General features: G+C 44.0%; 1 protein-coding gene across 4 annotated transcripts in view; it reads right to left on the bottom strand.

The window, feature by feature from the left end:
• Nucleotides 1-3,468: 3,468 nt before the first annotated feature.
• Nucleotides 3,469-12,962, bottom strand: part of cdh24b (cadherin 24, type 2b) — a 170,674-nt gene continuing 161,180 nt past the window's right edge. For 3 of the 4 annotated variants that reach the window (XM_085142077.1, XM_085142076.1, XM_085142078.1), the window contains 3 exons: nt 12,094-12,301; nt 10,572-11,061; nt 3,469-9,546 (listed from right to left, as the gene is read on the bottom strand). In XM_085142077.1, the coding sequence (XP_084998203.1) occupies nt 8,491-9,546; nt 10,572-11,061; nt 12,094-12,301 (1,754 nt within the window). In that variant the 3' untranslated portion in view covers nt 3,469-8,490. The remainder of the gene's footprint in view (nt 9,547-10,571; nt 11,062-12,093; nt 12,302-12,962) is intronic. The other variant, XM_085142079.1, reaches the window with a different exon arrangement.

The following is a 12,962-nucleotide window of genomic DNA, read 5'->3' as shown; positions in this document are numbered from 1 at the left end:
CTGTGTGTACTTAGATGAGCAGATGTGTTTATTTAGCCGAGGTCCAGCGCTGCCTCGCAAAAATTCTCTCAGACGACGAGGGATTTATTAATGGCCACACGCACCGCTTGAGAGTCTGTTGGTATTTAGCGAGCGGGCAGTGGCCTAACACTGGATCTGCCTTTTGTGCAGCCTTCAGCTGTCAGACTTGCTCCATGATCTATGTAGGACAATAAAAGGCACAGCTGATGAGAATAAATCCCCGTGAACATTTCACCAAAGGCATAACATCCACCCCCTCAACTTATTATTCTGCTCACTTCATTGAACAATTAACCAATCTGACACAAAGGGCTAATGAACGTACTTAACTCTATCTCTCTCTCTCTTTCCGTCTCTGTGTTTGTGTGTCTGTAATTGGTTATCTTGTTCTCCATTTTTTTCTTTTCGCTAATGATCAGCTGCGTAAACAGAGTCTGTCACCTTCCATAACACACACACACACACACACACACACACATATCCACAGATTCCTCTCCTGAATCTTCAGCCACCGTGACAACATTACTGCAGATATGATCACCCCTGCTTGGAGCAGTCAACCAGCACAGCTCCCAGGAAACTGTGCGGAGCAGATAAATAAAACCAAGGTCCAGACACTATCTGCTGTCTTCACCATTTAGAAATATTCTGTGGTCGTGCGTATCTGTATGTCCTCTGCAAATAAAGAAGCGCCTGGACAGCTAGACAAATGATCTACCCCACAGGGACATATACAGTCTCACTCGGGCTATGTGTGGCCGTGCTCCTTTGCCGTGGACTTCCTGTCACAGGATTAGATCCTGGGCAAGTCCAGCTCGCCTGCTTTCCCTCAGGCAAAATCTCTCTCCCTCAGCTCATTGCTCGCACAAAGGGGGGCTGCACAGGTGATTTTGATGGTTTCAGATAGGATGTGGCTAACTACAACAGAACTACAGCACAATCCCCCTCCCCCAAAAACACAACAATTACCAACAAAGTTAAAAGGAAGCGCTTAACAAGAAAGGCAACTTCCCCGCTTTCATTTTAGGAGCATAATGCATGTTTTAATTGCGCTCCGACATTATTGTTTCATTTACTAACCAATCCCCGACACGCAGCCCCTGAATAGGGTGCTGTAGTATGTAAATGTGGATAAGAGAGACTGCGTGCTTAGCAGTGTCTTTGAATGATTACTGTCTGGTATTAGGGAAATGCTCTCTTGCTTATGGAAGCGTGATAAGGGATTATGTCACCTCAAGTTACAGCATGTCACCAAAAAACAAGACAAGACACAATTCAATTGAAGATTTCTGGCTAACAGTGCCCTCCCTATACCCGTCTGCCTCCAAGCCTCCAAGCGCTATTGAGCACTAGTTCACCAGCTTTGCAGAATCAAGAACTGCACCCTCACCACAGCACACATCTGGGACTATCATCGCACTGTCCACCATCAACCAGCAGGTTGCTTTAATTATCCATCCACCCCTCCTGTAAAGTGTAAATAACTCTCGCGTAATTTACCCTGAAGTTCCCATTCACTAATTACCCCCCACACAAGCACCCCTCAATCCTCCCCACCGCCACTGCTTTACTGAAACCAACTCTAGCTCCAGGTCTTTTCCACGTTGCGCTATAGATTCTCTGTCGCCTCACTATGGGGAGATCGAACTCTAATTAAGATTGTTAATGAAGATTTAATTTTCCACTTCAAATGAGCCACTGAACTCTGTGAGCGTTCCGAGCAGAACGGATGAGCAACGAGAGCAGGAGGGGGAAAAGAAACGCGCGCACGCACTCGTAAAAAAAGAAAAACGGAGGGACAGGTGGAGTTAAAAGCTACTTGTTAGACATTTAACTGCAGGGTAATGTGTTGTCGAGTCCAAAAAGTTGCACTGCCTCGTCGAAAGACTCTGCAGTCTCTTGCACTCTGGATGCTGCCTTTTAAAGCACACTTGAAATGCATAGATGCACAAGTGCAGAAGCGCGCGCACGCATACACACACAAGCGTGCACGCACACACACACACACAGTGCACACTGTGCTGAATAGCCAGAGGGATTTTGAGTGTCAGTAAGGTTCAAACAGAATGAGGAATCTCAATGCACTTGACTACACACACCAGCACACACTAACTTGTGAGTTTTGTGACGCAATCATGCAGCACTTTGAGTTTGCACCACTCCAGCACATACAGTGCTTAGTGGTTCCCAGGTGTACGCCTTTAACAGGGTCCATTTTATCTCCAGCTCTGCTATTATGCCACGATCAATTATGCATGCTGTAATTATTGACAGTGCAATGACAGTGCATCGCACCTAGCATACTGCATTGCGGTGTTGATGCTGGAGGGAGACTGATATATATTTATATAGGACTTGTAAATCGATAAGGGTGCTGTGTTGGTTGCATGTTGATGTGTTTTATCAGTTTTGTGGAGGGGGGTTAAAGCGAGTCAAAGCTCTGTTTTGCCTCCAACTGATTTCACATCCTCTTTAGATACAGGGTGCTGCTTCCGCAGGGAGCGAGTCAGCCTTGTGAGTCTCATAATTATGGGAAGGAAGGCAAGGACTTTTTCTTTAGCAGGCAGCGGAATAATCTCTAACCCAATCATAAATGCAATTTTATGTAATGCAACAGACTTGCATATTAACCGTTAATATGGTTCGCTCCATCCCTTCTCTCTCCCTCTGCTTCTCTCCCTTTCCTGACTTGAGGCGGGTATTATCATTGTAATCAAGCGAGGACCCGGCTAACACGATCATTCTCTAAACCATCATGTAGAAATAATCCCCTCCTTCATATTTGATTATTGTAATAAATCTTTTTAACCAGCAATTCAGTCACACGGCAATGGCGCACATCTCCCCGATCCATCATTCAGCAGGACAAACGCAGAATTCAGAAGAGGGGCCCGCATTATTTGGTCGCAGCTGTCAGGTCTGCTCTATTTGCTACAGCTCCTGAGTTCAAAATGCACTTTTTTTTCTCTCTTTCCTTTCGCCAACAAACAGAGAACTCTCCCCCTCTGTCTGATAGTGTGATTACTCTGCAGAACTCTCCGTCTGTCCTCTATTACTGACCTCACATCCCCCCATCGGGGTGGATCAAACCAGACAAGGTGTTCCTTCATCCTGCAGTCAGACGCACACGTATCCCCAGAAAAAAAACACACACACATTGTCTGCGGTTTGGAAATTTCAAGGGGCCAATTTGACAAGGCACACCCACCTACTCACAACAAGACACATGCTCACAAGGTGTGCACACATTTGTATGCGCTGCACACCTCGTCTCTCAATAGCTCTCTCCTTCTGTCTCGTTCTCCCTTAGACACACTTTTACGCACACACACATATACAAACACCACATACACACACAAACAGAAGGCACACCCATCAACAGAAGTCTGATTATCCCGAAATTCTGGAAAGTGCAGAAAGGAGCACAGAGCAGGTCTGACTCATCTCTTTGAAATAGTTCCTTTTTTATTCAAATTTACAAAAAGAAAAAGTACAACAGAAATAAATACACTTTGTTCAGCACGCAATTGTGGAATTGTATCAACATCGTGCAGGAGCAATGAAGTCACGGGGGGAAGGTGGGTGCAGAACCAGTGAGGGTTGATCTGTTTAGGGTCAGAGGCCAGAGGTCATGACCTTTACTCTGCATCTTTGAGCTACATACATTAGCTAGATACTAAGGTATCTGTGCCCGTCCTTTAAGTGGAGCTTCACTGTCCTAAGTATTGAGGCTCATTCAGGGGAAGATGTGAAAAATGGACCGCTTTCCTCTGTTGCTGCACCTAAGCTTGCTAAAAGAGTGAAAAAAAGAGCCACGCGGTGCTGTGGAGACTTCAGGCTTTTATTCTATTTAAAACAACTGATTCAACTAATCACGCTTTTGATTGAACCAATTTGCCGGGCTCAGGAGGTGGGATAATCAGCTCTGTCAAGTGGTTTAGTCGGCACAGCACTCCAGAACTCTGAAATAAGACAAATCAGGAGAATCATCACTTTGATTTTGACCAATCAGCCAAAGCAAAGCTTTGAATCAGCAGAGATGAGACACCTGGAGCCAATCAAGACTGAGGAATAGACCATATAATTAGAACGGTGCACAGGGTCACTTATTGGTATAGCATGCTAATTACTTATAAAATGTCTGCCTAAAACGATACTGCTCTGAAAATACGGCGAGTGTTAATACATGTGTTCTGGGGAAAAGCGGCTCAGAAAGTATGCGCATTAGAGATAAAGGCTGGGGAGAACACAGCACATATAATTTAGTAATTCTCATTCCTAAACTGGTTCTAAGTCATTTTAGGTGCACCGGTGAAATAATCATTCGAGACTTTTTATTCCGAGCGAATGATAAATAAAGGATATTTCTGGTTTTGTTTGTTTTAGAAATGGCTGTTGTAAATTGTAACTGTAATTTTGACCATTATTTCAGCTCACTGTGCTCACCTAACGTGCAACGAAGTCAAAACCAGCAGGTTAGGAAGATTAGTTGAAGGCAAATCGGAAAGGAATGCGTGTTTTTGATTGAATCAGTTCTCATTTCCACTTCTACAGCCAAAATGATTCGACCTCATAAAAGAAGCAATCATTTTGAGTAAAATGCAACTGAAATACATAAAATCGAATATCTATTTCCTTATTCAGATAATTAATTATTAAGGAAGATATGCTTAGTTTAAAGTGAATATATGCCAATCAAGTAGATTTCATCTGACTAGACTTGAATTTAACATTTTACATTATATTTCTGTAATCAAATTACACTGGAAGAAATACATGTAATCAAATTACTTAAACTCGGTGTTTTGGGTATAAATGGCGTGTGTGTTTTTGTATTCATTGGCTAAATGCAAATCAGATCCATCCTCCTGCACCTTACAGGGGACTGTAATGCACTTGAAGCTGCTTAGTCACCTCCAAAAATGAGTCAGAAGAACATTAGTGCCTCGTTTACACGGCTCTCTAGGATACGATACACAAAGCAAAGTTCTTTCACCCACATTGATCTTTCAAAATACAAACAGAACAATGAGCCTTCTTTATGTTTGAGTTCAAATTACTAGAGAAGCCTCTCTGTGTTATTTTGATGCAACATGTTTGTCAAGAGGCCCTCATGAGAGCTTCTCGGATGCATTAACTCTTAATTAATATAAATGACGTGAATGACTGAAGAAACTGGCAAGGTTCAGTGTTTTTAGCAAAAACTTTCCACCTCCTAGGTCTTTGAAACTAACTTACTACCTGAAGAACAGATATTACTGATGATATAGCAGAAATAAAGACATGTTGTAAAAAAACATAAATCTGTCCTCTGAGTGTCTAAAAGTCCAAATATGTTTTGCTAAAATAGCAGGTGAAAGTTTTTGGAGGTACAGTTCATCATCCAAATGAATCCCAAATCAGCTCTTCCTGAGGTTCTGCACCCCCCTCCCTGTCTTCTCTGGTTATTGTGCAGTATATTGGTCCCCATACTGTCCAGTCTGCACAGTGGCACTGTATGGAAAAGTCTGTGGCTTGGGTAAAGGGTAGAGAGACACATATGGATTTTGTTTCATGTCACCGGCTTCTCGACCGGCTAACAAAATGCTGTAGAAGACCTTGACAACAAGATTATGGTGGACCAAACTGGCGGACACTAGCAAAGCTGGCAGCCTGGTGTGACTTTACAAAGAATGAAACAGTGACACTTCTGCGATGGCGCGCCAAAGACGTCCATACATTCAAGTTGTGGCTAAATTCCTCTCTGGACTAAAGTAACTTTCAGGCTTACTCTATGGTGGCCCTGAAAGGCCAAACGCACCGCAACTTGAGGAAATACCAGCAGATAGAAAAATGCCACAAAAGCACACAAAACAGAATGGAAGTGAATAAAACAGAAATTTAAAAAACATTATGAAAGGTTAAGAAATTAAAAAAACCTCCAAAATAAAGACATAACTCACAAAAGACAATGTCAGTGTTTTTTAGGGAGACAATATCATGACAGAACAGCTAACGTGACAAGCTAACAGTAAACGGCTACTAGCAAACCTGAATCTACGGTATTATGTGAATCTTCTGCTTCTTTTAAACGTGTCTTACTTCATCAGCAACTGTTTCGTTACGTTGCCGTCGCCCCAAAAACACTTGTTTTTTTCTGTTTTTTTTTTTTTACTTTTCTTGTCATTTGTGAATTTTTGTAGAGTTTTTCTATTTGCTGGTGTTTCCTTAAGTTGCAGTACATCTGACCTCTCAGGGCCACCGTAGCAATAAACACATTATAGAGCTAAGTTGTTATTTCACGCAAGAAAATTTGCTTATGTAGACCATAATGCGTCAGTAATTTGGCATTTGAATTGCATTGCCTGAAATGCACACAAGACACTTTTCCTTAACGTAGTGTTCTCAGGCCGTGTAAAATTTATTATAAATTCTATATTATTCCACTTTTGCAGGCTATTAATTCAGATTTTAGGGAACACTGACTTTTTTTGTTTTGTTTTGTATACCCATTAGGGGGATTTCTCCTCACTCCACTGGATTTTCATCAAATGGATCTTCACTGGCACAGGTTAGCTCACAGGCTTCCTGTAACTAATATTTTGCACAACAAACTTCTGCCAGAGGCCACATGTATAATTGAATCCTTGGCTTGTCCATCTCAGACAAAGAGCTAGCACACAGCAAACCCAAACACAGATGTTGAATACATGGTGTTGTTTTGAGTCCAGGAGGCAGTCCAGCGCAGTTAATCCATTTCTAATCTACAGTACATACAGGTAATCCCAACAGTGCTCCATTTTCAACATCTAAGTTCTGTTCTAGACATTTTTTATTTTATTTTTTTTACACATTTTAAATTTTATATACTCTCTTTTAGCAGTAATACTTAGTGGTATTTACAAATGTTTTTTTTTTTTTTACATACAGTCAAACATGATATCTTCGTTTAGCTGACATCTTATAAAACAACTGTAATCTTCGACATGATTCGTTATCTATTATTGAACATCACACAGTATAAAAGTGCATTCCAGCTGAAATCTCCAGCTCATTTGCATCCTGACCTTTTAACAAGAAATAAAATGAAAAAGAAAAAGCCTGTCTCTGTGGTTGTGTTTCACTACAATTTCATTAGAGATCCGTGGAAATGTTCCATTGGGCCGTACAAGCGTTTGGAGTGGAAACTGATTTTGTGGGGGATTTTTTTATTGTTGTTGTTGTAAAATCATGCATGTGAGACTGGGGAAGTGGGGTGGGCAAATTAGAAAAAAGCAGACTTCTTTCATAAAAAAGACACATTTATGCCATCAATAACAGAGTCCTCACGGCCCCGTATGGTACACAGAATACTCGTGGATTATGTAATTTACTGTAGTACAATCAAAGCCTTGTGGTGTTAATCAGATCTTTTGTGTCGCCGCGTGTTTGTGTGTGAATCTTTGTAAACATACCAACACTCAACTACAAAATAGCTGGGGGGGATGGGAGGGGGGCGAAGAAATGAGAGGGTCCGGGGAGGGGGGGGATCATATTCCTAAACCATTTAAATTTTTCACAATGTCTGTTTTTCCTCGTAGGCTGAGAGGAGGAAGAATCTTTTGCAGGATTTAAATGATTCATCATTTTCATTTGGAATGGAGTAGCAAGCTGAATAATTCACTTTTTCTGCCACTGCAGATGGAATAAAAAGCAACAGTTTCTGTACAATCATCTCACTTCCAAGACCGTTTCTCTCTCTATACATCCCTGCCACCCATTCCCTTTATAGTCAAACATCACTTTTTCCGCCTCCCCTGTGTCTTATCCTACTTTCTAAACTTCGTCGTTAACTGTTTTTTCCTGCCTCGTCGTCCTGAAAGCTAATGTTGCGGCATTACGCAGCATTAGTCATCAGTCTCATCTCGAAAATTGTCTCTGGGTATTTCGATTTCCCCCTGCCACTCTCTTTTGCTCCATCTCTGTTAAATATGCACGCATACGGCACGCGCTCACGCACTTCTCACTCACTTCTCACTCACTTCTCACTGACTTTTCTCGCACACAAACACGCAAACACTGGGATCAGATCGGCGCACCAGACGTCTTCCTTCTCGCCTCCTGCTGTTTCTCATTCCATACGTGAGAGCTGAATTTAATCGAGTCTTGGATGTTTGAGTTGTTTTTCTCTGTCCAAAGCGTTTAACAAATTGTTGCTGCCCCGAGCAGAAGCAGGCTCTGCATTGTCTCAGTATCTGTGCTCAACCATATCAGCGTTTCAACACTTATTGCTATAAATTACATCAATCACTCCCTCCCCTGCCCTCGCATTCTCCATCCTCCCTAGGCTCATTTTTCTCTGTCTCTTTTTATTACTTTGCCTCTTCATCTTTCTCCCCTTTAACTTCTCTTCACATTATTCGAGCTCAAGTTGCCTTTTCATCATCCTTCTTTTCCTCCCCTTCCTCTCGTACCCCCTTTTGCCCCTATTTGTTTCATTTATATCCTTCCTCAATCTTTCCCCTCTTCTCCAGCCCGCACTCCATCTTTTTTCACTTTCTTCTCAGGCTCCTCATTCATTTCTTTCTCTTTTTTGGCACCCTCGTCAACCTTTTCCTTATCTTCCCTCTCTTTCTCCCTGTCTTTGAAGAGCTGGGCTAATTTCTGGAATTGGGGACCCCACTCTTCCAGCCCCGCCCCCCAATCCTCCTTCTCTGAATCCTTCTCCCCTTCGCTTTCCAGTGAGCTGAGGGATCCAGCCCTGGACCCTGTTCCCTCCAGCCCATACACCTGCACAGAGTCGTATGGCGGCTGTGAGGGATCAAAGGTGACCTGGGCAAGGCGCAGACGTAGGAACTCACCTACTCGCAGTGCCAAGGAGGGACCCCCGTGCCCTGGTCCCCCTCTGGCTGCCTCCATTCCTGGAACCCAGTTGGCCCCAAAGCCCATCACACTGCCATATGTTGCCCGAGGCTGCCCGGGGAAGGGCAAAAGCTGAGGGGTCATATCCCTCCTGCCCAAAACATACCCTCCCATAGCTACTCGATCGCGCCAGTCCCCAATAAAGCCAGGTGCTTCTGGGTAGACAGATGGAGTCCCGGTCAGTGATACTCCTCCACTTTCTCTGTCTGGCCTTGCCACCACAAAGTTGCTTCCCATCTCCAGTCCTCCTCTCCCCAGAGTGCCAGCGTAGTCCCTCTGTCCAGATACTTCCCCCTGCAGGACAGTGGCATAGTTGCGTCCACTGGCAGGTGGTTGTTGTTGTCCATCATTGGAGGTGGTCCCATTTCCATTTCCACCTCCTCCTCCACTCCCCCCTCCTCCTCCTCCTCCACCAGAGTCAGATTCAGCCAGACTGCCACATGTGCGTTTGGGGGACATGCCGGTACGAGAGGCCCTGCGTCCTGCCATGGGGAGGGTAGCCGAGTCACACACCCAGCCTCCTACGCCGTGACCCTGACCAATCAGGGAGCCGGATCGGGTCATGACAAGGTTGTGCTCCCTGGGCAATGTCTCCGACTGCACCTGGAGGGAATGTAGGCGAGCACGAGTGGTTTCAGTTCGGGGCTGGGGTTGGGTGTTAGGTTTGGTCACAGTAACATAAAATGGGATGAGACAATTTGCCCAAGGAGGAAGGGGAAATTTAATAACAGGTATATTAAACGTAGAAAGATAAGGAAAAGTGATGACATATTGCCCACGTGAAGGGAAAAAAACAGGAGACGATGATTATAAAAAGTGATTCACGTGAAGGAGAGACAGACAGACAGTGAGCAGAGGAGAGTGGAGGGAAAGCAGAGTTGGAAGAAGACATAGACATTAATTGATCACTAGAATGAGCTAACACTGCACTGTGATAGGGAGATGGAAAGGGAAGAGATAGAGAGATAAAATATTTGAAAATTAAATAAAGCTAGGGCCAAGGAGCCGTGCCATGGCCCTAATAAATAAAAGCATAAGAACAAAAAGAAAGAATAAAGCCGGATATGATGTGCTGATAATGTCTTTATCATCATCATCCCCCAACAACGTCCAGGACATTTCTGCGACTGTACAGAGACTAAAAGTGTGGCAGTGCTTTAATCACTGCAGTCGTTCAGTATATTAGTTTGATTACGAAACCTTATAATGATTTTATATTTGCTTAATGACTTTCTCACGTTTTCGTTTGCTTATTTAATTGAATAATTAAGTCATTGATTCAGCTTTAATGATGTCTTCAATGTGGCCATCTACTGCTAATTGACTAATTTATTCCGTTATAATTAACGATTCACGGCAACGGCTACCGCTTTTTACATCTTATTGAAATATTTAGCCCCCCGTCAATCTATGTTTTAAGCTGTGTTGCAGAATGAGTTCCTGTGCTGCATTCAACACAAATATGCAAGTGTGCGTTTGAATAATGTAGATGGAAGGACGTCAAAATTCTACCAAACAGGAATGTTGGGTTCTCTGGGCATCACTGCTAAATAGTGGCATTATGTTTGAGACCCTAGTGTCCTTCATCGTCTCTCTGTTTCTCTTGCACATTTATTTAAGCTCATGTGTGTTTAGCATGTGTTTAGTGTGAAGCTCACTGTCATCCTTACCCAGTCCACATTTTGACTGAGGTTAACTTTGTCCTCACAGCTCCCTTCTGTACAGTTGCTTGCGGTTCCCGTTCCTCCTCCTCTGTCGTGGCTGTCGTTGGTTCTCGGCGTCCCTCCATCGGACGTGCTCACCCCGCTCTGGGGTGCGGTCCCGTCGCAGCTTTCCGTCCGACTCCCCGTTCGACTTCCTGTGCTGAGATCCGTTGGAGCTATGTACACCGCCCCAGACTCCATCGGCCCGACTACCGCCCCTTGGTTCTGGATAACCAGGGAATGGTCTGGCTGGCCTCCGGGAAAGCGGTACGCCAGCTCAGCCAAGCCTGGCTCAAACGTTCCTCCTGGCGCGCGACGGAGAATGGGTAACGTGTGACTGCTGTAGCAGAGACGACCGTAAAGGGGTCCTGCTGGTCCTGAGTAGTTGTGATCCACACCTGGATTCTGAGCCCAGCTATAAGTGCGAGATTTGTCTTGAGCACGATGTGAGTAACGACTGCAAGACAAAAAAAGGGCATATGATTGGGCTAAATCTGAACATTTTATGGCTGTTTTTGAACACTGCTTGCTGCTCGGGAAATATCTTTGGTCATTTTTTAAACAGTTTTTTCTTTTAAACCATGACTTGTGGTTTTGTGCAGCACTCTATATTCACATTGCAAGATATTCTGCTGAGACATTTGTCCACCTTGGGGTGGGAAAAATAACCAGGTGAGAAATATGAAGGGTGTACTGTGTGATTATGTTTGGACTGAAAACTTGTGATTCCATGGACGGAATTTTAAAAGAAGTGATCCAGTGCAGCTAGGGCCAAAATAACCTCTGTTTTAATACAACGTTTCTTTCATAATGAACGCTCAAAATCTTACAGTTCACTCCAAGAAGAACGAGCTACAGCAGCGCTCGACTCAACTATGCGCTCCTTTGTTACATGGCGCCAACAGAAATTAGAAATTAAAAGTCTCACAGAGGTAGTTAATATTGCAGGAATAGTGCACTGGATTGCATTAGATTTAGACAGTTTTTCATGTTGCTGTGTCCACCTCCATAAACTGAGAAGCAATTTTCGATCAACTAAAAGCAGCCTTTGTACTTGTTTATGGCCTCTCCATATGGCTTGCATGAATCCGGGAGCTAATTATTAGTCCAAAGGCAATAACAGTGTTTCACAGGAACATCAAAGTGGGTGCAAACAACTCTCTGATGTAGCAGAACATAAATGAGTTTTAGCAAAATGAGCACAACAAAGTGGCCTCCTAGGACTGCCAGGCTTGATAGCCTTCTGTTTGAGCGTTTTGATTGGTGGCTGATTATGACCTGGGAGTTGTGGCTTAAACAGTTACTTAAGTGGATCAGTTAAGAGCTGGACTGCGACGAATGATTTCACTCTGAAGGCGTAAATAATATTTTCTTTTCAGCATGTAATGAAAGGTCCGCTGTGATGGTTTGATTAAAAACAGACCCATTTATATATATATGCATCACCACATGCAAACAAACCCTCCCACACACCCCTCCGCCTGCTTACACGTTCCTGCTGTCCAGCGTGCGATAGCCGCGTGAGCGCGAGCTGTGCGGGGCACTCTGGAGGGCGGCAATGTCGAAGGCAGCTGTGTCGGCCTCGCCTCCGCCCTCGTCGTCATACGTTATGATGTTCTCGCGTACGTCGTCCTCCTCTAGCGGTGACAGCGAGTCGCGCTTCTGACGCCGCAGCGACAATGACAGGGCACTCACCGCTGCCGAGGGGTGGCGACGGGAATAACGGATATTGAGGCATAGGAGAGAAATTGGAAAAAGAGTGATGAACAAGGGAGAAGGAGGGGGGGCAGAAGTCACAGGGGAAATAAAGGAAAGGAGGAAGAGATGTGTGTGTGTGTGTGTGTGTGTGTGTGTGTGTGTGTGTGTGTGTGTGTGTGTGTGTGTGTGTGTGTGTGTGTGTGAGCAAGGGAGAAAAACTCAAGCAGACAAAGAGGTGAAACACAGAGACAAAACGAATACAGAGAGTCCTTGGGTTAGAGGGCTGGTATATCATATCAGCAGACTGCATGCCTCCACTAGGTAATTGACTTTGAGCTCCAGCCAGCCAAATGGATGCTTTATTGTCCCATGACTCCATGACTCTTATTGCATATTCCCAATATCGAGAGCTAAATTTCACCCTGGACTGTGGCAACGAACCAAATGATGCCTTTGTGACTTTTAACAGGTTTGCAAACACAACATTAGCATTGGGCAGTAGAATCAGCCTTCCCATACCCACTGACATCAAACTCTGGGAACAGTGGCTTTTTTTTTTCATTTCAATTTTCCAGGGGAAAGGCACAGACGCAGGTCTAGATTAGGTTCCTGCACTAGGCTCGAGTTGGTAGAAAAACAGATACAGGACACCTATGATAA

Source organism: Neolamprologus multifasciatus, chromosome 18, assembly GCF_963576455.1.
Source record: "Neolamprologus multifasciatus chromosome 18, fNeoMul1.2, whole genome shotgun sequence".
NCBI lineage: Eukaryota > Metazoa > Chordata > Actinopteri > Cichliformes > Cichlidae > Neolamprologus > Neolamprologus multifasciatus.
This window is presented reverse-complemented; position numbering and strand designations above follow the sequence as displayed.